Source organism: Pseudopipra pipra, chromosome 13 (assembly GCF_036250125.1).
Source record: "Pseudopipra pipra isolate bDixPip1 chromosome 13, bDixPip1.hap1, whole genome shotgun sequence".
NCBI lineage: Eukaryota > Metazoa > Chordata > Aves > Passeriformes > Pipridae > Pseudopipra > Pseudopipra pipra.
Genome location: NC_087561.1, coordinates 8,400,834 through 8,424,146, shown reverse-complemented (window position 1 = coordinate 8,424,146; position 23,313 = coordinate 8,400,834). Strand labels below are relative to the sequence as shown.

The 23,313-nt window shown below is 35.8% G+C and overlaps 1 protein-coding gene across 8 annotated transcripts in view; it reads right to left on the bottom strand.

The window, feature by feature from the left end:
* Positions 1 to 23,313, bottom strand: part of THOC2 (THO complex subunit 2) — a 47,080-nt gene that overhangs the window by 19,064 nt on the left and 4,703 nt on the right. For 6 of the 8 annotated variants that reach the window (XR_010433991.1, XR_010433990.1, XR_010433989.1 and 3 more), the window contains exons 2-23: positions 22,118 to 22,173; positions 20,856 to 20,947; positions 19,649 to 19,700; positions 17,556 to 17,626; positions 16,733 to 16,854; positions 15,856 to 15,989; positions 14,324 to 14,490; positions 13,622 to 13,714; positions 11,146 to 11,301; positions 8,560 to 8,732; positions 8,222 to 8,417; positions 7,816 to 7,857; positions 7,083 to 7,124; positions 6,098 to 6,228; positions 5,910 to 6,011; positions 4,710 to 4,794; positions 4,269 to 4,362; positions 3,717 to 3,797; positions 3,343 to 3,439; positions 1,449 to 1,566; positions 775 to 954; positions 62 to 226 (exon numbers count right to left, since the gene is read on the bottom strand). Coding sequence is in view for 5 of the 8 variants with exons in the window: in XM_064669859.1 (XP_064525929.1) it covers positions 62 to 226; positions 775 to 954; positions 1,449 to 1,566; positions 3,343 to 3,439; positions 3,717 to 3,797; positions 4,269 to 4,362; positions 4,710 to 4,794; positions 5,910 to 6,011; positions 6,098 to 6,228; positions 7,083 to 7,124; positions 7,816 to 7,857; positions 8,222 to 8,417; positions 8,560 to 8,732; positions 11,146 to 11,301; positions 13,622 to 13,714; positions 14,324 to 14,490; positions 15,856 to 15,989; positions 16,733 to 16,854; positions 17,556 to 17,626; positions 19,649 to 19,700; positions 20,856 to 20,947; positions 22,118 to 22,173 (2,449 nt within the window). In the remaining 3 variants the exon portion in view is untranslated. The remainder of the gene's footprint in view (positions 1 to 61; positions 227 to 774; positions 955 to 1,448; positions 1,567 to 3,342; positions 3,440 to 3,716; positions 3,798 to 4,268; positions 4,363 to 4,709; positions 4,795 to 5,909; positions 6,012 to 6,097; positions 6,229 to 7,082; positions 7,125 to 7,815; positions 7,858 to 8,221; positions 8,418 to 8,559; positions 8,733 to 11,145; positions 11,302 to 13,621; positions 13,715 to 14,323; positions 14,491 to 15,855; positions 15,990 to 16,732; positions 16,855 to 17,555; positions 17,627 to 19,648; positions 19,701 to 20,855; positions 20,948 to 22,117; positions 22,174 to 23,313) is intronic. The other 2 variants (XM_064669860.1, XM_064669863.1) reach the window with 1 other exon arrangement.

Here is a 23,313-nt window from a genome sequence, read left to right as displayed (position 1 = left end):
TCTGCTGGTAACACCTAACAGAGCAACACCAAAAGCAGACAAATGGAAGGGTTGTACTCACTGAAATGTGGTGTGCATACATGGGTCTTGAGAGGAAAAACGCAGCATCGTGAGGTGTGTGAAACTCGTTACACAGAACATCGATAGAAGGCACTCGCTTAATGTAATCCTCTGTGCTTAGGTTGGATGCTAAAAACCCACCAAATTGTACCAGGGTGTCATGGCACTACAAGTGAAAAGATACAAAAAGTTAGCAAACAGTATTATTTTGTTCAAAAATTAAGTTAGGGAGAGCTTGAAAGCTTGGGTTTGTTTTTTTTTTTTCCAACGCCACACAGGAGAGCAAGAATTTTAAAGCTGGTAGAACTCTATAAGAGCATTCTGTTCTACCAGAATGGAATGCAACTAGTTCCTACTGCCTAAGGCAGCAATAGCATTCTTTAAAAAAAAAAAAAAAAGGAAGTTCCACTACCAAAGTAAGATCAGAAAAATATGATGGACAACTTCAGAAAAGAATTTAAGTTTTTATGGCAAAGGATGCTTTGATCTTTTACTCGGAAGTCACTTGTCAATATAATATATATTTAATACATTCATGTACTTTAGTAATACAACCACTGCAATTAATTTTAAAATTCTTATATATTCATATATTGTACTGAATTCTTACATATAAATGGATATTTTTAAGTGCTGAATTCTTATATATTGTGCTGATATACTAGAAGTTAACAAAAAGGAGGGGTTCTCATAAACACAAGTGGTTTTACTTGCCTGATCATACAGCTTTCCCACCAGCTTCAGATGTTTTTCCCCTCCCTCTTGAAAGATCACACCATTTCTCTGCTGAGCCATAAGCAGGCACAGTGGTAGGGCAAGATCATGGTCCAATAATGCATCTTTCAATCTCTGAGATGATTTCTTTGTATTCCTGATTTGGCCAAAGTATCCGCCCTGCACAGTACAGAAGAAGTTACCCAAGTTTGAAAATGATGCCTCAGAAATGGAATCCATGTGTGCTGACTGCAGGAATACTGATGAATTAACATCAGTTTCCTGTCCATCAGTAAAACTCCCTGGGTCTTGTACTGCAGTGTATGGATAGAAGAATCAGACACTAACGAGTCCTGTTTGCTTTTAACTAGTTTTTTTACTCCCCTCCCCAGGGAGCTGCTCATCCCAGAGCAGGGCTGTCCCAACAGGATGGCACCACATCCCAGCTCGCTGCCTGCTGCAGGTCACAGGCCTGCCATGCCTTGTTAACAGGATGTGTGATGCACAGTTCAGGGTCACATGCCCTGTCTTGGCTGCCTGTCTCAAGCCTTGTAAGCTCAATGGAGGGGGAAACTCTCTGATGAAAGCACACCACCTTTCTCAGCCATGCTGCCAGAGCTCATAGAACCACCATTAATTAGCAACAGCTATTATTCTATTTAACATGAACACACCTCAGCCTTCAGTTGTTCTCCACCAGTCATGGCTTCCAACTGTTCCATTGTCATTTCTTCAGTAATTTCTATCCCTGCCATTTTCTGTACAACCTCTTTTAAAATAAGCAAATCGAAGCTGCACAGAAAACAAAAAAGTGGAGTAAAAACAAGACAATTTGTTTAAGAAATGGAAGCTATGACATTCAATACACATTACAAAGCGACATTACAGTGCACGTTAAAACAAAATTTTCCTTCTTTTTGAAGAAGCTAGTATGTTGAGCACAAGGATTTCTTTACTGCAAGTAAAAAAGTTAGTACTTAAAAGCAATGCAGGCAATTCAGCAGCTGGATTTTAGAACCCCTTCAGAACAGTTACTTCATTGTTTTTGAAGATGATAGTGAACATGGTGCTATTAATTTTTAAGTATCATCAAATTAATCATAAAGTTTATTGCTCCCTTTTGTTGCCTGCCATGTTTCAAAGTGTATCTATACAGTTATTTCATGAACATGGAATATTTTCTTATTTTGCTAAAAAGTTTCTAAACCAGTACACAGCCTTAGAAATGTACTGGAAAAGTTAGTCTGGGAATGTTATTTGGAAAGACAGAAAACTGTTTTCTCTTATTTAACATACACAACACACAAAACACTCCAATAATCATCCTGTCCAGAGACTAGGCTTTACCTCCTGCTCTGAATTCCATAAGGACAATGACCTTTCCTCAACACAAGTATAGTAAATTGTATCACAACCACGCAACTGAGAAACATTTTCCAGTAACTTCAGAGATTTGTGTGACCTGCTTATAAAAATCATTGACCCATGCCCTCCAAAACAAAGCTTTATATTTCAATAATTTATATGGTTTACATTTTTGTTTGCTATTCCTAACATGGTTAGTATGTTTTTTGTCTAGGAAATATGCAATACCAGGATATACTCCAATTCAAATACCCGAATATTGCAGTTCTATGGAATTAGTCCTACTGGTAAATCCATTTTATTTTTATGATCCCAAGTACTAAACTGACTTTTTTTTCCCCCAAATACTTAAAGTCTTAATTCAGGGGAAAGACAATAAACATTACTTACCCTTCCTCTGTAGCTCAATGTGGTTGTACCATCATCAAAACAAAACAAATTAGGGACAGGGGAGCATATGAGACTGAGTGTCTACATTGCAGGGAAGGGGAAAAAACTAGATTTCTCAACAAAAATACCCTAAAATAACACGCCCTGTTATCAGCATTGGTAAGTTACCTTTCAATAACCATATGGGGATTCCTACTAGAAAAAAGGTTGATAATCACCTATGTGATAAAATTAAATAAGTAAATGAAACAATAAGTGATGACAATGGAAAGACAAAAGGAAAATTTTAGTTGCAAACCTTGTTTAAAAGTATTTTGTGAGTTATGATTTACACTGGCATATGAAGAAGCAAGTCAACTGCCACTAAATACATTGTATAAAGTATTTAAATAAGATGTTAAGAGCTGTCCCTACAGAGAAGACATTATGAGAAAGGAAAAACTAAAACTGTAACAGTCATACTCCTTTATATTGGATACTTGTTTTTTAAATAATGTACAATAACTCCTACGATAAAATTACAGACTGGCAGGTTCTCTCCCCATCTGGTTAGCTGTTAAAAAAACTATTAAAGTAAGTTACAGATGAAAAATTAATACTTCAAAAATGTCACAGCTATACAATTAGAAGAGAAGTGTACTAAAGTGGACATTATTCTTTCCACTATTTAAATTTCTTAACCTTCCCAGTTACTGTAAGTGCAGTTTTACCACTACTAGAGCAACTACTACATCGAGTGCCCACATACCAGTAAACGCACAAATAACACATTATAAAAATTGAATTTATAAAGATCAATTATGCAAGACTTGCCTTTTCCCAGCTTTCAGTTGGTTGGCTACATACTGCAGTAGACCAGCAAGTTCAATTGGGTATTTTCGGAAAACTGCACCACAAAAGCTTGCCAGACCTAAACCAGAGACAAACAGCTGTGACTGCACCTCATGGGATACTAAGCATTAAATAAACATTAACAAAGTACATATGGGACGTTAGCCATAAATGCATTTTCGCGTTACAAAGGAAACACTATTTTCCTATTGATTAAATTTGCCAGCTCTCCATTTTGTTTAAAAGATTAACCAGTGCAAGTGAAATATTGATCATAGTGATCAATGGTATAGTAGATCATAGGGAGGGTAAAGCATTTTAAACATTAATGTAATAAATAAACCAAGAATACTAACTCTGCAGCCAGCTCGAGATCGTAGTGTCATCGTGCTTCATTCTCTCCTTTTCAGGGTTTGCCAATGCTTCAATGATACAATCTTTAGTGGAGTTAAAGACAACATTTTTCCTCAACTTATAAAAACAAAAGATTCACAGATCTGTTTTTCTGGCTCCACAATTTGTAATATATGAACATGATAGGCAAGTATAGAAAGCATGATATAGGAGATCCACTAACATAGTTATGGTATAAAAATATGAAACCATGAAAGATATAGTAACTTCAAAGCAGTATTTACTATTTACAAGATCGTTATGCCTTCAAGACCAGAGTGAAAGTAAAGAAAATCCCTTAAAAATAAACAATAATTTCCCAGTGTGAAAGAATTTGAGAGGGTTCCATAATCCACTAAAAGTGCAAAGGTATTTGCAAACCTCACTAAAATTTCCAGCAAAAAGCAACGAGAATAGAAAGCAACAGAAGGCATTTACTTACAGACAACAGATTTAATCTGGCTACAACTGCAGCTTTATCAATAACTAATGTATTGATTTCCATTAAAGGATACATGCCAAGACATCATAGTTCAGTGAAGTGAGGTATTTCAGTGAATCAACGACCGGAGTTATTAAGTTATCGTATTTTTGTATTTGTGATAAGATCTGAAAGTTACAAAAGACATGGAGCTGAACATGGACAGTATTTGGTATCTTTCACGTAATAAAACCACTTAACAATATTTGTCCTCAAAACCTACAGAAAAGATGCTTTGAAATTCATATTTCAGAAGATCATAAGCCACTGTCAAAGCAATAGATGATCTCATTAATTTCTGGTACCTTAAGATACCAGTGAAACATATCTCAGACCTGTGCACTACTAAAAATGACTGGATGTTAAAATTTGCATCAGAAGTAAAAATTAATGAAATCAGAACTGCAGGTCCCTTCCTGCACTTCAATATCTGTTGTTAGTATGAAATAGTATTCAAATACATGTTACTACATACGTAATCAAATAAAATTGTAGGATTGCTGTGGCTGAGCTTCCCAATTTGTCTCCCAGAGGGTTTCACATTTTCCTTAGTTAAACGCCTGTAAAAGAGAACACATTTTATTGCAACAGACAAGCTAAAAGAATATAAAAACAACAGGTTAGTTCCAGTGAAGAAACACCTTTATTAGCCTCAGAGATTTAATTCTCACAAGCAGGTGTGTTTTCAAGAAATGTAAACACAGAAATACTACTCCTCTGAGAATCAGAAATTGATAATCCCACAAGATTCAGATTGTACAACCACACCAGTTACCCCTGTATTACTATGGGCCATATTCTAGTTTCACCTTGGAGCACTTCGCTTTCAGAAGTCGTCAGTGAAACCTGCACCACATACAAAACTACCATGTGATCCTAATCTCTCCTGAAAATTTAATTTAGCCACAGATCATTTTATATTTGTTGCATTCTGATCACTGAAAACCAATAATAATTTCTTTGTGTTACACTTGCACAATCAAAATCCACTGCACAAGTGAAGGGAGGGAAAGTTTACGGTCTATGCAGCAAGTTAGAAGGGAACCAAATCACTGTTTCTAGCTTTCACAGCTCCAAGTCCAATCCAGTAACTACTACTGTCTTGCCTATGTAGAGAGGTTCTGATTATCCACATTGTAATACCACACCATCTGCTTTTGGCAACAACAAATGCGGAACCCAAATTCCTGACAATGTCAGAGATGTTAAATGTGATGTAAATCTGAAATTGCTGTGAGTCCACTTGAAGATGAGAATTAGTCATTTTGTTCAACTTACTGCCCTACATCCAAACCTACAGAAACCACGACAAGATTTTTGAGACTCTTTGCATGAAAGAGTCTCCATACTCAGAGAAAATATGTTGCACTCTTATATTTCCATAAGCAAAATAACTTATGAAACAATAGCATACCCATGCAAAAAGTTTTAAATCACTTAATGGGACATTTTTCATAGATTAAATATCCTTGTTGGTGACAAATTTGTCTGTATCCTTGCTTCCTTGACATTTTTTAACAACAGTAACATTAAATACTTCATGAACAAGGACTATCAGCGAAATTACAGAGTCATTAGAAAGCGAATGTATTTATGAAGTTCTTTTTTCTTCAGTTGGTGACATGCAGTACATTGTATCACAGTTCCCAACTATTTATGGGAACAGACTACTTACTTCATGATATACTTGGCTCGGTCTATGGTTTGAGCTTTAACTTTCACCAGGAGCGGGTGACTGTTGTACGTTTCGTTCTTCCACTGCCCGTAAAGGCGGTACCTTCAAAGATTAGAAAGGAAAACTAATTTCAGTACTGACAATTCAAAGGATCATTCCAAGGAGTGGAAAGTAATTATTCTACCCACCTGTACTGGTATGGAAAAGTTTTGAACATCCCCCATAATTCCTCAGACATGCATGCATTGCAGTCCATCAAAGAAAGGGATGGAAGCAAGACTTGATCGGTGATACTCAACAAACAGCTGAACAGCGTCTCCTGAGAGAAACAAAAAACTCCAGGTAACTCCCAAGGAATTGCCTCAGAAGGAATGTTATGCATGCAATGCAGACAGAGTACCAATTTCCATATTATCACTATCCCAACTTTACACTTTCCTAAACATTTCTCTTTTGCATTGAGCTATTTTAGAATAACTGTAGCAGCAAAAAAAAAAAAAACAAAAAGTGAAAAGCCCTGAAGAGACTAATTTTCTCTGCAATTATTCAGGAAGACAGAAAATTATGCTAAGTGAGAAAGAAGAGGAACAAGTAATAATGAAAAGTGCATAAACTTCATATTGAAAACTCACTTGTTGATTTAAGAAAAAAACAAAAACTTGTTTTTTCTTAAGTTAGATTTCAGCTGGACACTTGTGAACAATCTTGATAATTCAATAACTTAGACAATTTAGAAGTGAATAAATTAACCAAGTTAAAAAAATAACCACTATACTAATAAACACCTCCACTACTTCCAATTTCTCTTTTTCTCTCCGCTTTCCCTAGTAAATTCTTTTAGATACCATGAAAAGTGTATTCACAGAATAAATAGCTGGAAGTTCTCCAGCTGATTCTGAGAAAAGAAGTAAGATGCACGGACTAAAGAGAATCAGATTAGATCTGAGGAATGCAGGGAGAAAGAAAAAAAAAAGAAAAAAAAAAGGACAGGAATAAAAACAAACCCCTGATACTAGACTGTATTTACCTTTAAGAAAAAAAAATCAAGACAAGTCAATACCTTTATTAAAGCATTAAACTCTATAGAGTTTTACAGAGGTGTCACACAGTTGTTAAACATTTGGTCACAATCACCACCTTCCATAAAAACACCTTCCTCCAAAATAAACTCACCATTTTCTCTTTATCTTCTTGTTTGCTTCCATCAGACTGAAACTATAATAAAGACACGTTAATTGTAGCACAGTTAACACAACAGCTGCAGTCTCAGAACAAGGGCTACTTCAGCAAAAGCACAAACCTGCAGGGCCACGCATATATTAAGTGTTTAATTTGCCAGATCTGTCAGCATTAAAATATTTTTAAACAGAAATTCAAATGCATAGATGAAATGCATTCCTTACACATATAGGGACTTTGCACAGTTTTGTCCAAAAAGAGATGATAACTGAAACTACATGGAAACTTGCTATTATATATGAAAATCTGAATTTTCTTACTGGAGAGAGGAAAAAAAAATGCCCTAAGCATTCACCTTCCACCTAAAAAAACCTCAGGACTTCGAATGCAATTATCAACAGCCACAGACTATTTTCCCACCTTTCTCTCACAGTAACATTCTCTTAAGCTTTTAGTCTTCATTATTAAATTACTTTTCTGCTCTTCTTGCTCCACTCACCATGAAAAGCATATTAAGCTATCACACCAGTAAGTGCACGATTATTTTAAAGGTACACTTAAGCATGAAAGCTGCAGTGCAATGTTAGTAGTCTAACTTTTAAACTACTGTATGGGTTAACTCACAGTCAAATTACCTCCAGTTATTTCTACTGTGTGTTAAATGTAGTTTCAGAACTAGAACATGCTGATGGCAACAGTGCATTAAAAATAACTTTCCCTATGTTACCTTAACCACTCTGTCACTGACGAATTTCTTCACAGTTCCAACCTAGAGCAAATAGCTAAAATGTTGCTCATTCTTGTCAGAAACATATTAAACTACTATATAAATAGATTTACAGTAAACCTGCACAAGAGATTCCTATAGCCAAGTAATCTCAATTCCACTGTACATATCCATAGAAACAAGGGCTTTCTCATAAACTGAAAGTGCCTTAAGTTGTTCATAAAAATGTTTATTGATCATAAAAATGATCAAAAAATTTGTAAGATTCTCCAAATTTGTCTTAAGTCAAAGAAATTTTTTCTGTTTTATCATTCAAATACCTACACAATTATTAGACATGAGCATTTTTTGACATCAGAATAATTGGTATTTTTCAAGTTTTGACCAGCTGTTGTGTCATACCAACCTCTTTCATAAATGCTTTTCCAAGGCGCACTACTTTTGCAAACAAAATGGGATCATGGGACAGATGAGGACCAAGGTAACAAAGCATGTTGAACACTTCCTTTCTCAATTCCTCAAAGCTCTCTGCTTGTTTTGGTGCTCTCTGGTTTGGCAAAGAAGAAATCGGTGACCCTTTAGCTCCTTTAGGTACACCAACTCTGAAAAATAAGACATGCAGCATTTCACATGAAAATAGAAGTGAAAATTTTAGAAATGTATCAATAATTAGGGTTTATTAGTGAATTCATGCTTGTAAAGAAATTGTTTTCCCCTATGACAGAACTCTGGTCTTCCCTTTACCTGCGGTACAGAGGCTCAATTGTCACGTGGACGAGCTGGCAAAGGGCAACTGCGATCGGCTTGTGCGAAGTAGTGTAAAAGGGAGGCATCTGATCCATAATACTTTGTGCATGGTGCCAATCACCAATTTTTAATAAGGCTTCCAATAAGCCAAGCTTTTGATTATCAGGAGGCTGCAAGATAATAAAGGAAAAGTGTATTCATAAAGTCTTTCTAATACTGCTCTTTAAGCTGCTGCAATCCAGAGCTAGAGAAGAAAAAAACCAGTACTTCAGCTGTGTAATGAAAAACCGTGCAAAATAAAATCCAGCCAGACATTTAGACAATAAGCAAACTTCAAAAGAAATAATAAACCAGTCCACGTAAAATCTAAGATCTGGATCAAAAAGAAAGCTAAAAATTAAATTTAAAACAGGAATTTATGAAGTTGCCTGACATATGTCTGACCATGTACTTTTCAAACCATCACAATCTACTGCAGCTTATTTCTTTACAAGACATTTTAAGAACAATGCAAGCATTTAAGAATCCTTTATGTTGTGTGTTTTTCTGGATTTAAAAGCACAAATTTCTCTTGCAAAAGCAGATTAAAATAGAGAGAAAAAAAAAAGCCGAATCAACCCCAAACCCATTCCCTGTCTCTTAGTGTGCCTGTACCAGAAGTTTCACATTAGCAACTATTCAGGAGACTCTAGATTTAAGTGCAAGTCTCTCTAGGCTGTATGTGCTACAGCAGGCACTGCTCACACACACACAGGCTGCTCGAGTGGGCCTCTCTTAGGTAAACAGGCTCTTCTGACGTGAGCTCTCCAAAAGCCAACAGAGGCCTGGCACAGAAGGGTCAGGCTGGAAGTGCTGCCAAACCCAGCCATGCTGCCAAACCCAGCCATGCTGCCAGGTGTCCTGATCTCTCCCTGTCTCCCTATTATACAGTTATGTCAAATGCATCTTAAAAGGCCAAAGCAGAGAACGCATTTATCAACACAATAATGAATTTTAACCACATAAAAATAAGCACTTTGTGGATTTAAAAGAAAAGTCATGTCAGTAATTGTTAAACGCTACTTTCCTTACCCAGGCATTTATTCCATGGTACTGTCTCAAAAATTGTACATTGAAATGACATACTAGATACAAAGTACTTAAATTTAAACTGTCAACAGCTTTCACACATAGTTACTCCACCAATTGCTATGAAGTGCACAGCTAAGCACATACAAAAATACTTTTAACACAGAACAAGCTTTTCAAGAAACAGCATGCATTGCATAACAGTGTCTACAGTCAGAGAAATTGTTTTTTGTTAAGTACAGCTCTCAATTTTCCCATCACACAGGTTCAGACTTTGTTATTTGTCATTTTAATCCTTCAGAAAAATGCTGCAGTTTCTGCTACAGCTTAAAATTCCCTAGTTCTTAATTCTAAAGCTTAGCCATAAAAACTGTCTTAATTCTTCTGACACTACTTGCAATACATTCGCTCCCCATGTCCCATCAAGAGTTTATTTTTCCACCAGATCATGGTGACAAGCACACTTCAGAGAATTCCAGGCAGCCCCATTTGACTGCAGAGAAGGTGGACCAAAGAAATGTAGTGTGAGAAACTTAAAGCCAGTGAAAGGAATCAGTTTAAGCAGCAGCTGTGGCTGCAGTTGAGAGCCAGACAGAGTAACTGTATCAGCTGCCTGAGGGAAGAAAACGGAATTAGATTTTTCAAGCTAGGCAAGAAAAATGGAAGGAGGGAGAAAGGTCAGAGATTAATAGAATCAAGGAGGATACAGAAAATCAAGAACAGAAACTATCAAGACTGATGGAGCCCTCCCTCCACTCCAGTACGCCACTTACAAAATGCAAATACCAAACTTTTATTTTACTCTTTTTGTTTTAAGTAAGATGTTTGAGAACTACTTAGGCACTCAAATGAGCATGACAACAGAAAGGTCACTAAGAGATTAAATAATTTTGTTTCTAAAGTAAGGCTTGCACACTGAAACAAATTAGACCTAGGGCAACATGAATATGACACAGTAGGAACTTAAATAAAGAGTATTAATATAAATTTATACATATGGAGATACAGATTTAAAGTAAAATACAACGAACAGTTACAATTAAGAATGTTCAATTACAACCTTTTTCTACAATGCAGGGTAATTATACCAACATTCCTAAGTCTGGCAATTCCTTACATCCCAATTCTTCATTGAGAGAAATAAGGAATAAACTCTCACTAATGTCCTTCCTTTTGTGAAATCAACTAGGATTATACTTCCACAGGTCCTAGAAACACAGTTGTTAAGGTTGTGAAGTGTATGAATGTTGGGACATACTGACACAATAAAAAGGGAGGAAAAAATTACTCACTGAATCAAGAATATTAAACATAGAGAAATCCAGAACAAACCCCAAAGCATGCATTTTTGCACATTCCATATAACAGAAATGCAGTCAGAGGACAGACAAGCCATCCAAGAAGTACGTAACTGTCTTTCAAGTAAATACAAACATGTTTTCAGAACAATTATTTTGTTTAGTTTAATGCAATTTAAAATCATTTTACTGAAAAGAACGTTACTCAGATACACACCTTTTCGGTTTTCTCCTCCTCTTTTTCCTTTTCTTTCTCCTTTTCCTCAGTCTTTTCAGATGACAAGACAACCATTGTAAGTTTTCTGACAATTTGTTTAGCTTCCACTATCTCTCGCTTGTGTTCCTCCATGATGGCATTATCCCCTGGCAGAAGCTGAAAAAACAGAACAAATATATCTGAAAACTGAAGTGACCTAGTGCTGCTCTGGATCACTTGAGCTCAAAGCAGAAGTCTGTCCTTCCTTGTTACTAATCAGATTGCCTTTCAGGGAATCAGTTTCTTTTCCGTGTTACCATCATCCCAACAGGGAATTACACCATTTAAGAGACTATTCTAAAATCAAGGACTCCTGAGAAATAATACTGCTCTATTTCTTCACAACCATGAGTTGTCCAAGCTCCTGTTCCCCTCCCCAATTCACCGTTCAGCTGTAGCTGTGCGGCGACAGTTTCCCACAGATTCCATGATAAGACTGACCCAATTCAGTGCCTTTAAACCAAGTGAATATTCAAAAGCATGAATTTTCACTTGCTTATCTAAAAGAAAAAAAAAATTTAATCCCCAAGGAAAACCAGATAACCTACTTAGCCACACATTCTGACTGCCCCTTTAAAGGAATACCATTTAAAGCTGACTAAATTTTCTATTTATCAGCAATGTGGGTTAAACACATGTACCATCTGCTCTTTAAAAACCATCTTAGATTAAGAAGTACCTAGTATAAGACCTCAGCATAATCTCGTACTTGAGAATGATCAGGGTGAGGAATATAACCCCACACTCAAATATTAAAAGGTCAAAGTCCAAGACAAAAGAAAAGCTCTTTTTCTGACAAAGCCAAACCTTAATTTAGTTCCTAAAACCAAGCTCAAACTTAACTGCAAACAAGTAATCAAAACTTCCTGCAGAGTCATGACCTCTTTGACACAATGATCTTCTTTTAATGTTTTTAACAAAGGATTTTTTACTGTTTTTTCTTTCCCCAAACTGATGATAAAAGGGAAGACAGCAGAATTCCTACACTTCACAGAACTTTAGGCAAGAAAAAATACCACTTGGAAAGGTAGAAGGTTTCAAGAGCTGCACTTTCTCATTTGAAAACACAGGGAACATACTATGATTCACCAAGAAACATCTAGTACAGAATTTAAATTGTGTCTTCAGGATGCAATACATATTCTACAGGGCTGAAGAGAACAGTTCTTACAGGCTTTGGAGGGAGGGTAGAGATAGGGAGAACATTCTGGATATGAATGATAATCCCACAGTGCTCTTGTACAGCAGCCACACAACGTGCACCACTTCAGACTCAACACCTACGTGCTAATAATTTTCTAGAAACTCACAGCAAGTTAAACTAAGCCTGAACTGGAAACAGATAAAAAAATATGCCTCCCAAACATGGACAGACACAGAGACATGGCAGAGAGATTCTGGACCAAGACTGAGAATCCCCATCACTCAGATGAACAGTATACATGAGCTGTGGGACTGTCAGAGGACATGCCCTCACCTGCACAGTCTGAGCTGAGATTGCACAGGCCACTCTCACCCCAAGTCTGAGCATGTTCTGTAAGCTTACAGACATTCCTGAACAAACAAGCATTATCATCACACACTCCTCCCTCCACACCAATTATCTGAGACACGCACTCCTACTCTTGCTCCACCCAACACATTTTTAGCCAAAATACTCGACAGTTATTGACCAATCAGATTGTGACTAATGCCATGAACTGCCACACAAATTAATGGCAGGACTACCTTCCAAAACTTCCACAGCTGTACCTAGAGCTCGTTTCCTTGATTTCAGTGCAAGAGTTGAGTCTTAAAATACCTAATCTTGAAATATCTATGGATATTCCGGAATTTAAAATTCTTGTATAATGTAAAATTAATTTGATAACTGTAACATTCTGTCTGCCATCTGTCAAATTGGGATGGTGGTTGGGTGATGTCTGACTGTCAGACTGCAGAGGATAAGTCTCTCTGATTAAATCTGAACATATAACTCCCTTTCTCTTTCAACCTAACAAATGGTCAAGATTCTTGTGGAGAATGAGAGACCTATTCAGGAACATGCAACAGCTTAAAAAAATAATCCTACTATTAAACTAAACAAAGAATGTAAGGAGCCAACTGTCCTACCGCTTTTTTCAGAAACTGATCTTGTAAAGCAAAACTCAAAGGATCTAATTCTTAAGGAAGGTTGTTAAGGAAAATTACTGGGTTACTGACCTATTCAGACAGGAGGTAAACAATCTGGAGAATGTTACATAAATAATTCAAATAAAGTTTATCAGCATTTATATTTCAGTGTGTGCTTATTAGAAAGCACTGAAAATTTTAAAAGACATTTAATATTGTACATACAAAGGCATGAAACAGTATGCCATGAATCTGAAGATTTAGAAATAGGGTTTTTTTAATGTCCTTAGCTTTGGCATTTGACAAGGGTAGTACTGTCACTTACATGAACATAAAGATCTTCCAGCTCTATGAGATTATGTTGCAAAAGGACAGCAGCAACTCTGTATAAGGAGGAAGGTGTCTCACCACTCGGATCCTAAAAAGGACAACATTACAAATTCAAGAAAAAAAGCAATCAGACCACTGCAAAAGGTTATGAAACAGAAAAGAAACCACTCAAACTTCAGATGAAACATTAACCCGTAGTTCTCCTCGTTTTCATGTTATTTAACTGCTCTTTCTCCAAACCCACTGGACTTACTGTAATACACAATCAGTATTTTCAGAAACAAAAACATTCAACTTTCATCACAGTTTACAGTGGTACTTGCATGCAATTGATAATTATACATTTAAATAAGAACCTTGAATATTTTATCAAATATCAACCATGACTCCCCTGCAAACATGCTCTTCACTCTCAGGGACAAGTCTTTTGTTTATAAGGTACAATCTCTTTGTTCATGCCAGTCCTTATATAGCTACTCAAGTTCAAGTGGAAGATATCAGGATTGTTTTCAGTTCTTTTAGGGAACACTAAGCACTACCCTATAAGAGACTTCCGACTCAAATGATGACATTATTGCTTTTAATACTCGAATTTTACTAATTAAAAATCTGCAGAAAACATCCTATCACTGACTGCAGTTCAACATTGTGTATAACCAACCACCAAACCCAAAAATTAAGAATGGAAATATATTACCTGATAAAATTTGAATTTGAACCCAAGGATATGGCATAGAGTTTGAGGTTCACACATGTACATGTAAGACTCAATCAGTGGTACAAAGAAGTCATCATACTCAGGCCTGCACTCATAGACTTCTAGGATAATATCCAAAACTCTGTTAGGATCAAGGTTGAAACATCCTAGTGGAGAAGAACAGAGTAGAGAAGTTTAACATTGCTAATTTTCATCTTCAATCTGTTTCTAAAATATAAGCGTATTAATTTTTAAAATTAATTCTTTTCAGTTAAAATTGAGCCTGGACTTATAAACAGCAAAATAATCTGGATCATCTGTAAACACAGCACTGATGATTTTGTCTTGCTGGATTTTGAACTAGGCAAAAATACTAAACAGGACTTTCAATTCAGATTACAGAAAAAGAAATTAACACCCTGAGAAGAACATTTAATAAGAAAAACCCAGCCTCACTAAGACCACAGTGCCAGCAAAAGGCATGGGCTGCTGCTTCTCCCCTTGTGCTGGCACACATATCCATTCAGTCACACAAATCAGTCAGGTCCTAATTATTTTACACCTATTTATTTTATCCAGACACATCCACTATGCAGATATATAACTGCATCAGTCTTTCCTCCCCCAAAGACATTTCCATTTCACGAGAACCTACTGCAAGTCAGTTCTTTAAAAGAACTGACACTTTGTATGAAGTCTATTTGCAATTCCTAAAATTCCAGAAGACAGAAAAACGTCTTGTTACAAAATTCCTCAAACTGAGTGTATTTTTTACTGTAATAACTAGCAAACCCATCCTTCTCTCTAGATCTCTTCTGAAACAAGTAGTGTTGTCACAGGGATTTGACACTCAGGCAAAATTATGTGATAAATGAAATTTATTTTTTTTTTAATAAAATAGCAGGATAAGCTTTTGCCCATTACTGCACTGGCACCACATGAAACAGGCACTGGTGCAAACATTGTATTGTATAGTACACAATACTATATAAATATTGCATTGTACAGAACTCTTTATTCTAAAACAAACAGTAAAACACAGGCAATTACAGGTATTTCCAAGTTTTAACTTATTTTGCACTTTGATGTGACATTCTCATCAAGACTCAACTCAGAAACATGGACAAATCACTAAAAAAACTAGATAAAGGAAGAACATTTACTACTTCTTATTTCTCTTCATAAGGAATCACTCATTCAACTTCTTCAAGAATAAAAGAATATTCATGCATTGAACTGAGCACCTTAAATAGTAAAAAGCATTACTTTGTTACATTCCAATCTGCCTGCTGAGGTGACAAGCACTTCAACAAAAAATACTGCTGAAATGAATTGAAATCACAGCATATTTGAGGTTGTACCATAAATTCAGAATCTAAAGTAAGTTTACCAACACAACATTCCCAAAATTAATTTTTCCACAGAAATGGGAACTTCCAAATGTCATAATTCTATCCAAGGTGATCTACTTTCTGTAGTCATAAGATCATAAAGGAAAACCAAAGCCCATATTCTTCCAATAAATTCCTTACCTATTAAAGATTTGATATTTTCAAGGATTAAATCACTAGTGATATTTCCAGATAAGTCTTGACCCAGTTCTGCAATGAGCTTTGCATAACCTTCATTCTCCTCTCTTAGCAAATTAAACTTCTGTTGCTTATAACTGCAAATAAACAGAAATTAAATACTATTGTGTAACACATATCCAGTGAAACCATTTATGCCTCTAGCAATTAGTTATACAAAATGCTAATTTTGAACACATTTTTAAGAACTTGTAATTTACTTGAGCTATTGCAAAAACTACTGAATGCAGTACATGAATTCCTGTAAGGCAGCAAGCACTCTCCAAACAAATCCAGCTCTTATTTCAAATGCAGACCATTTAAAATACGCTTACACTTAACAGAAAAGCTTGTTCTTACACATTACACTGGAGAACTGCTCTCTAGCAGTCCATGCTTAAGGACCTATTCTAGTTTCAAGCGAAACACTGGATGCAGAGACAGAAACCAAACATTCCCCAAAAAACATAACCCATAGTGCCCAAATAAAGTAAAATAACTGTTTGCTTATTTATGAAAACAAAAGTCTATGCTTAACTGATGCAATAGAAATAGTTAAATTTCTTATACTTTCTAAGTTCACATGTCAAATAAAATTAAGTATTAACCTGCATATGTAGAATTACTGTAGCAAAAACATAGGTAACATGAAGACTTCATACCGCTCAAGAGTTTGAAAACTAAGGGCTAACAAAGTTCTTTTGTCAATGACAAGTTACAAATACATTTCATAAAGAAAACTGAATACCTTTGAAGAAACATTACACATTGGTAACAAACACTATTACCACACTAATTATCACTGCCCCTCCCCAAACAACCTTTTTGCCCCAAAACTTACAATAGTTTTGTCTTTATTTTAACAGACTTTTGATTGAACTGTTGAGACTGCTTGATGAGTCCCAATGACTCCAGCGTCTCTGGATCTAAACGCTCCTTTAGGACAGTGTCAGATACAAGATACTAAAAAACAACAAGAACATACACCAAATTTGTGAATTACAAAGACCTAGAAACCATATGATTATTACTTTAGGCTACATATGCATTCTGACTACAACAAAAACAATTTCATGATATTAAATGCATTTTGTTTCAAACACAGAAGTGGACAAAACAAACTATTAACCGAAACTGGAATTTTACAGTGGCAGATTTTAGATACAAAGAGCACCTTGAAGAAACAAGCCCTAGAGTCTAACTGCTGATTACCAAGTATACATTGCACAGCATCTGGAGACATTATTACCAAGAATTGCATATTTACAAAGGCTTATTCTCATATTCTGGGAGAAAAGCCTTATTTTCACATGCTGAACTTTCCTACAAATCAAGCTTATTCCCTGTGGTTAGGAATGCTACTTCTAAAGACAAAGGAGGTTGCACAAAGGAAAAGTGTAACTCCAAGCATACTTCAGTAGCAAAATTTCTGTTGAACTGACAGGTAGAAAAATTAAAGTTCTCTCAAAACTCCTTAAGGAATTCAAGGGAGAGCTGTACTATATTCCTCTACCACTACACTTTGAAGATGAATTTTTAAATTATTTGGGCATTTGTGAAAACATTCTTGAGGGGGGAAAAAAAAGAAGGAAGCTTCAACACTGATTTTTCTTGTTAGATTTTGACATGCAATTTTGCCAAAAGACTTCCTAGGTGTAACTTACCAAACAGGCCAACACCAGTTGTGTAAAATGATCCCTCTTATTTTTTTCCTCTAAACAACTTGTTTCAATGTCTACAAAAGAAGATGGGGGGGAAAAAGAAATCACTTCTTGTGAAATTTTTTAGAGTTTCTTCTTTTAACAACTATTCTGATAAATGCTAATGATACGAAGGCAAAGCAGCTTGTTGATAACATGCTATCTTCTTGCCACCCACTCGTCCCTCATGAGGTCCACATAATATTTTGATGACAATTCTCACACATCCACAAGTCTCATGAAAAGTTAAAACAGAAACTAGAACAATGTCTTAATTTTTCTTGCCCTTCTCTTTGCTGCAATAACATTTAGGTAAGCATTAAAAATCAATAATTAGCACAAAACCAGAAATACAAACTGCTGAAGAGAACTCCATGATCCTGGTCTTAATGTAGTGCCCTAATCTCTCCCTGGGGTCTCAGAGTAACTACCATTTACTGTCTGGTCTGCAGTCTTTTACCAGCTATGATTCTTTATGACCATTAATTTCTTTTGGATTGCCAACTACTGAAAGCAATTCATAAATTCACTCCTAAGGGAAGCCAGGCCAGAGAACAGTGGCCAAGGAAGCACACCTGCCTGAAGTAGTTTAAAAAAAGCACATCATTACAGGAAGTGAGGAGCTGCAAAAGGAGTAAAAAACTCCATAAAAGAATGCAAGGCAGACATTACAAAAACCAACCAAACAAAAGGCCCTACAAGAAAAAAAACCCACACATAACTCCACTAAAATCAGACCCACAGAGAAAACATCAACAACAAAAATGTGAGAAAGAAGACCCCGAAGAGACTAAAAACTAATGATGCAGTGGAAGTAGGGCTGAAGTGGAATCAAGAGACCACCCAGATCAGCCTGGACCCTACAGCTCAGCCTCTCAGCCAAAGAACAGTCTGCTGAAAAATGTTAGTCCAGGAAATGTGGATGAGTGGATATATCCCAATTCTCATACACTAAACCACATTAATTATAAGAAAAAAATTGCCGATAGTAGCAAATACTGATTTAAGAGAAAAAGTGTTAGAGGAAACAAGCAAGAAAGTGCCCAATGTCCTTCATCCCAGACTTTGAAACCTAAGTCATTAATCTTACTATTCTCTGCTACTAGTCAAGGGATGGTATTAGGCTGCACACTAATTTGAAGGAAAAGAGAAAAAAAAGACAAAAAACCTGCAGACAGATACAAAAGTAATTATTACAAGAAGATGATACAAGTACACAGAATGAAGCACTATCAAAAAAAAAACAAAATCAAAATTCATCACTTAGATGTTCAAACCAAGGCTGCACATGTAAGCTTAATTAGGTGCCTCTTCACAGGCAGCCATAGCACAGAGGACACCTCACTCCTTTAGTACAGGTAACAACAGGATCTGTGACAAGCAGACCATCAAAAGCATTTTCTGAAAATTTTCAAGTCGTTGAAAACTAGACATGGAGCAAGACAGAAACTGCAAGCAGCTAAAGCTATGATCTGGAAAATGCTAGAAACATGAGAGAAACAGCTTTGGATCAACACGACAATTTAAAAATCCAGAACTTATTACCAGTATAAGACGTACACATCTTTAAAGCCTGCTCAGCTGGCAGACAGTGACTTGCCCAGTGATGCCATTTGCCTTTAGATTTATGGACAATTTGCATAAGCTCCATTTCACTAACAGTGACTGTACAGACAAAAATATTTACAGAACACATTCTGAGAAGAGAGGATCTACCTACTCATAAGTCAACTTTTATTTAAAATATTTAAGAATGATAACATCACTAAGTCACTGATTCCATTAGCTAACACCCGACATTCTTACAAGCTAACTCCTTTAACTATTCTGGGCAGATCAACTTCCACAGCCTTTAATAGGCAAACTTCTGGAAATGGAATGAAAATATATTAATGAGTGAGATACAGATACACTGAGGAGGAATCAACAAAGTTTGTAAAGAGAAGCCATGCTTTACAGATTCAATGAAATGTCCCACAGAAGTCAACAAGTAGATGCACAAAACATGTATTTCTCAAAATCTGTTACAATGCTGAAAGGAAGGGAACCCAACTTACCTAATATGCAAAATACATCAGCTAGGATAGAAGGCATGTCTTCTCGAAATTCCTAAGAAGGAAAAAGATTCCACTTAATGAATACAGAATTCCAATATGCACACTTACAAAATTCTTATTCCGCTACATAAAACACTTAATCATAAAGTCAATATTCATTAATAATTCATATTAATAATGAAGATGCTTAATTATTGACTAATATCTAACATAAGTGCTGTACTAATTATTGATACATAATGAAACACCATAACATTTCAATGTAATTTAAAAGTGTATCTAGTGACCAAGGGAAAAAAAAAAAAACCCTGGTCAGTACCTCCATTTCTCTAAGCCCAATGGAACTCCCTGTGTGAAGCAGCAGCCTGTACAGTCACCTGCACTTTCTCAAGCACCAAACAAATTACAATTTCCTACAGCAACTAAAGATGCAACATTGTCACATGCCATCCCAAAAGCAAGGTGCCCTAGAACCTTGACTGCCCTCAGACCCAATGCACAATTTTAAAAAGCACAAAAAGGTTACACTAGATTAATGCAACATGTACTTTTCCTTAATGTTCCATGCACATCAATACAGCAAACCAAGAACTTCCAAAGAATAAGAAATACTTTTTATAAGATTCTTTTAATGTATTTTTTCTGTTGTTTTTTTTTTTTTTTTTAAGGAACAGTGGTATTTGGTAATCTTGGAGGTTTAGAGGAAAATACTCTTTTCCCTACTTTCTCATTTATTCAAAGCATTTTAAGAAAAACCTTTCTTCAAACAAAAAAATAAGTCTAATGCATTATTTTAAAGGCCATCACAGAACTTGGAGATCCCAACAGTAAAATGGCAGATGTTGTTACACTGTTATAAAAACCAGTAGGTGGCATTACAGATGTGCTGCATGAGCAAGTGACACTTATTTTTAGCATTTATTAGAAACTTCAGGCTTCATATGCCCTTAAAAAATGACTTAATTTTTAATTTATGCTGAAATGAACACATCTATTCCTCACCAGAAAAGGTAGGGGGAAAAATGAAACCCTGACAGATTACATATATATCAAGTGCATCCAAAAGAAGAAAAAGAGCTTGACAAGAATGACTTCTCAGACACGGAAAAAAAAATCTCTTGAATATTATCCTGCTTGGATTTCATTTGGAGTTTTATAATAAAGTAAAAATTTAGTAAGTATGCAATGATTACAAACATATACTTACTATGACATCGCCAAGAACATTAGAAGCTTGATCATGCTTTAAGTTTCCTCTGACAACATGGTATGCAAGCTCATACAAAGCCTGCTGGATATCTGTTGAAAGAAAAGAGATGATTAAAGAACATGTTACATAATCCTTCACCTAACTGCTAAAGCAATATTTACAATAATGTTGTAGACTTCAGACACCCTGCAAGCAAACAGGGTATGCTTCTGTTACCAATGAGAGGGATTACTTTGCTACTGCTGACAGAATAAAATTGATCATCAATATCTAAGACCTCACACAAGCAGATAGTAAGAGATGATCCACTTTATCTAGAGAGTTTATGGAATAATTGTAATATGGGACAAAAAACTACAGTCCTGCATATAATAACTTGAGTACTGGTAGTTGGTTTAACAAAGACACCTTTACCTTATTCACACAAACACCATATTCTACATCCATAGAAAACATTCCGCTATTTTCTCCTTATCATGTCTCATAACAGATATGCTTTCAAAAACCATTTTTCTTGGAGTAAGTAAAATTTAATTGGAGAAAAAAGTGCTTAAAAAGGACTTTTTAATTTAATTCTTTAAAGACAGTCTCCTATAACTCAAGAATGCAATCTGTACTAAGCTGAAGCACTAAACAGATGTACTGCATTTGAGAAAAATCTTGCAATGCTAAACACAGTCATTGGAAAACCAGCTGTGGTAAAACTGTAAGGTTCTTAAACAATACATCACAATGTTGTGACACTTTTTACTGTATGAAAAATAACAAGCCTCCATGCTTTCACCTTGCACTTGTACCACATGGTTCATTCAATAAACAATATTCAATAAAGAAGTTGCAGATCTTAATGCCTCAAACCAAGTGCTCAGTAACGTGGTGACTGCAGACCACTGTAGCTGAATTAAACCCAATTTTAGTTTTTAAAGAGGCAGGTTAATTTCACACTTGCACACACCACTGTTCATGTATTTAACTCTTAGAATAAAAAGTAGATGTATGTTAAGTTTGCAAAACACAATTCATTTTCTACAGCAGACCAAATACTAGATGATGCTGACACCACTCACTGAAGACAATCCCAGTTGTGGATGTTGGTATTGCCTTAATATTTGTAGTATTTCCCTTCAGCACACACTAATGGTCACCATATATGAACATTCCAAGCACACACCTGCAGAGGCACCAGGATCAACTACTTCCAGGTTTGTTTTTTTTTTAATTTAACTAAAACCAAGCAACAAACCACACAACCAACTTACCTCTGAAACCCACATCATGGTTTTTGTTTTCGCTGAGAGCACGACACAGCTGCACACTGAAATAAAAAAATATTAACAGAAAAAAAAAGAAAAAAATTGTTAGATATTGGCATACACACAAATGTTTTGGGGTTCTTGTTTTTGTTGTTGCTCTGGCTAAAGCAGCTTAAGATTCATGGTTGACTACGAGAGAGACTATCTCTGACTCGTTCAGAGAACTTACACAGCAACGAAACAAGACTCCCAAGAGATCTCATACACATATAAATCACAGACTTAAAAAAATATTCTTCCTAACATTACACACTTACACACCGAAAGGTGAGAGCATGAGGCAATTTTAGTATGAATGGAAGCATGGAAGTGGCAGCAATAACCTACTGTTGTTATCCAATGAAGAAATTCTTCTCACAGAGTTACTATGACTATGATAGTTTTCAAACTCTGGCCTGTAAAAAAACTTTCAACATTAAACTAGGTACATGATGTTTTACCAAAAGAAGGCAGAATTTTATTTAAGAGAATCCACTATAGGATGAGACCTGTCACATTCCATTGTCGTTGGTCACTCCTGGGGCTCCCTCAACACAACAGCCATATGCAAAAAGTACACTAAGTACTCTACAGACTGTTCCACGAAATAAATTAATGGTTCTCTGTATTATAAAATAAATTCTTAAAGAGCAGGCTTCTCCACTACACTGACAGCTTAGAAATGGTCATGCTTCCAAGATACAAGGATCTTCCCTCTTCTCTACCACGACTGTCACCCCAGGATGAGGCTTCAAAAGCAGTTTCACATTTAGAAGTGACAGTTTTTTAAAAAAGGGTAGTGATTTATCTATATTATAACAGACACCAATGAATATTTTAAGAACCTTTGTCACATTTGCACATTTTCAACCAAAAGTTCACATATTTTTCCAAGTATCTTTCCCGTGAAGAAACTCAGGACAGTATCAGAGCTATGTTGCATTCCTACATGAGATGGCAAGACTACAGTTTCCTGTGGGAGCCATTTTTAAGTTGTCTCAAATAAGGCAGGTATGCAGAATTATTACAGAAAAATAAACAGTAAAAGATACTTCTGTAGCAATCCATTACTCATTCTGTTTGCATCCTATATAGATCACCGCCTCTCTAACAGGACTAAACAGCTGTTCCAGCAATCACAGGATTATAATTAGCAAATATAA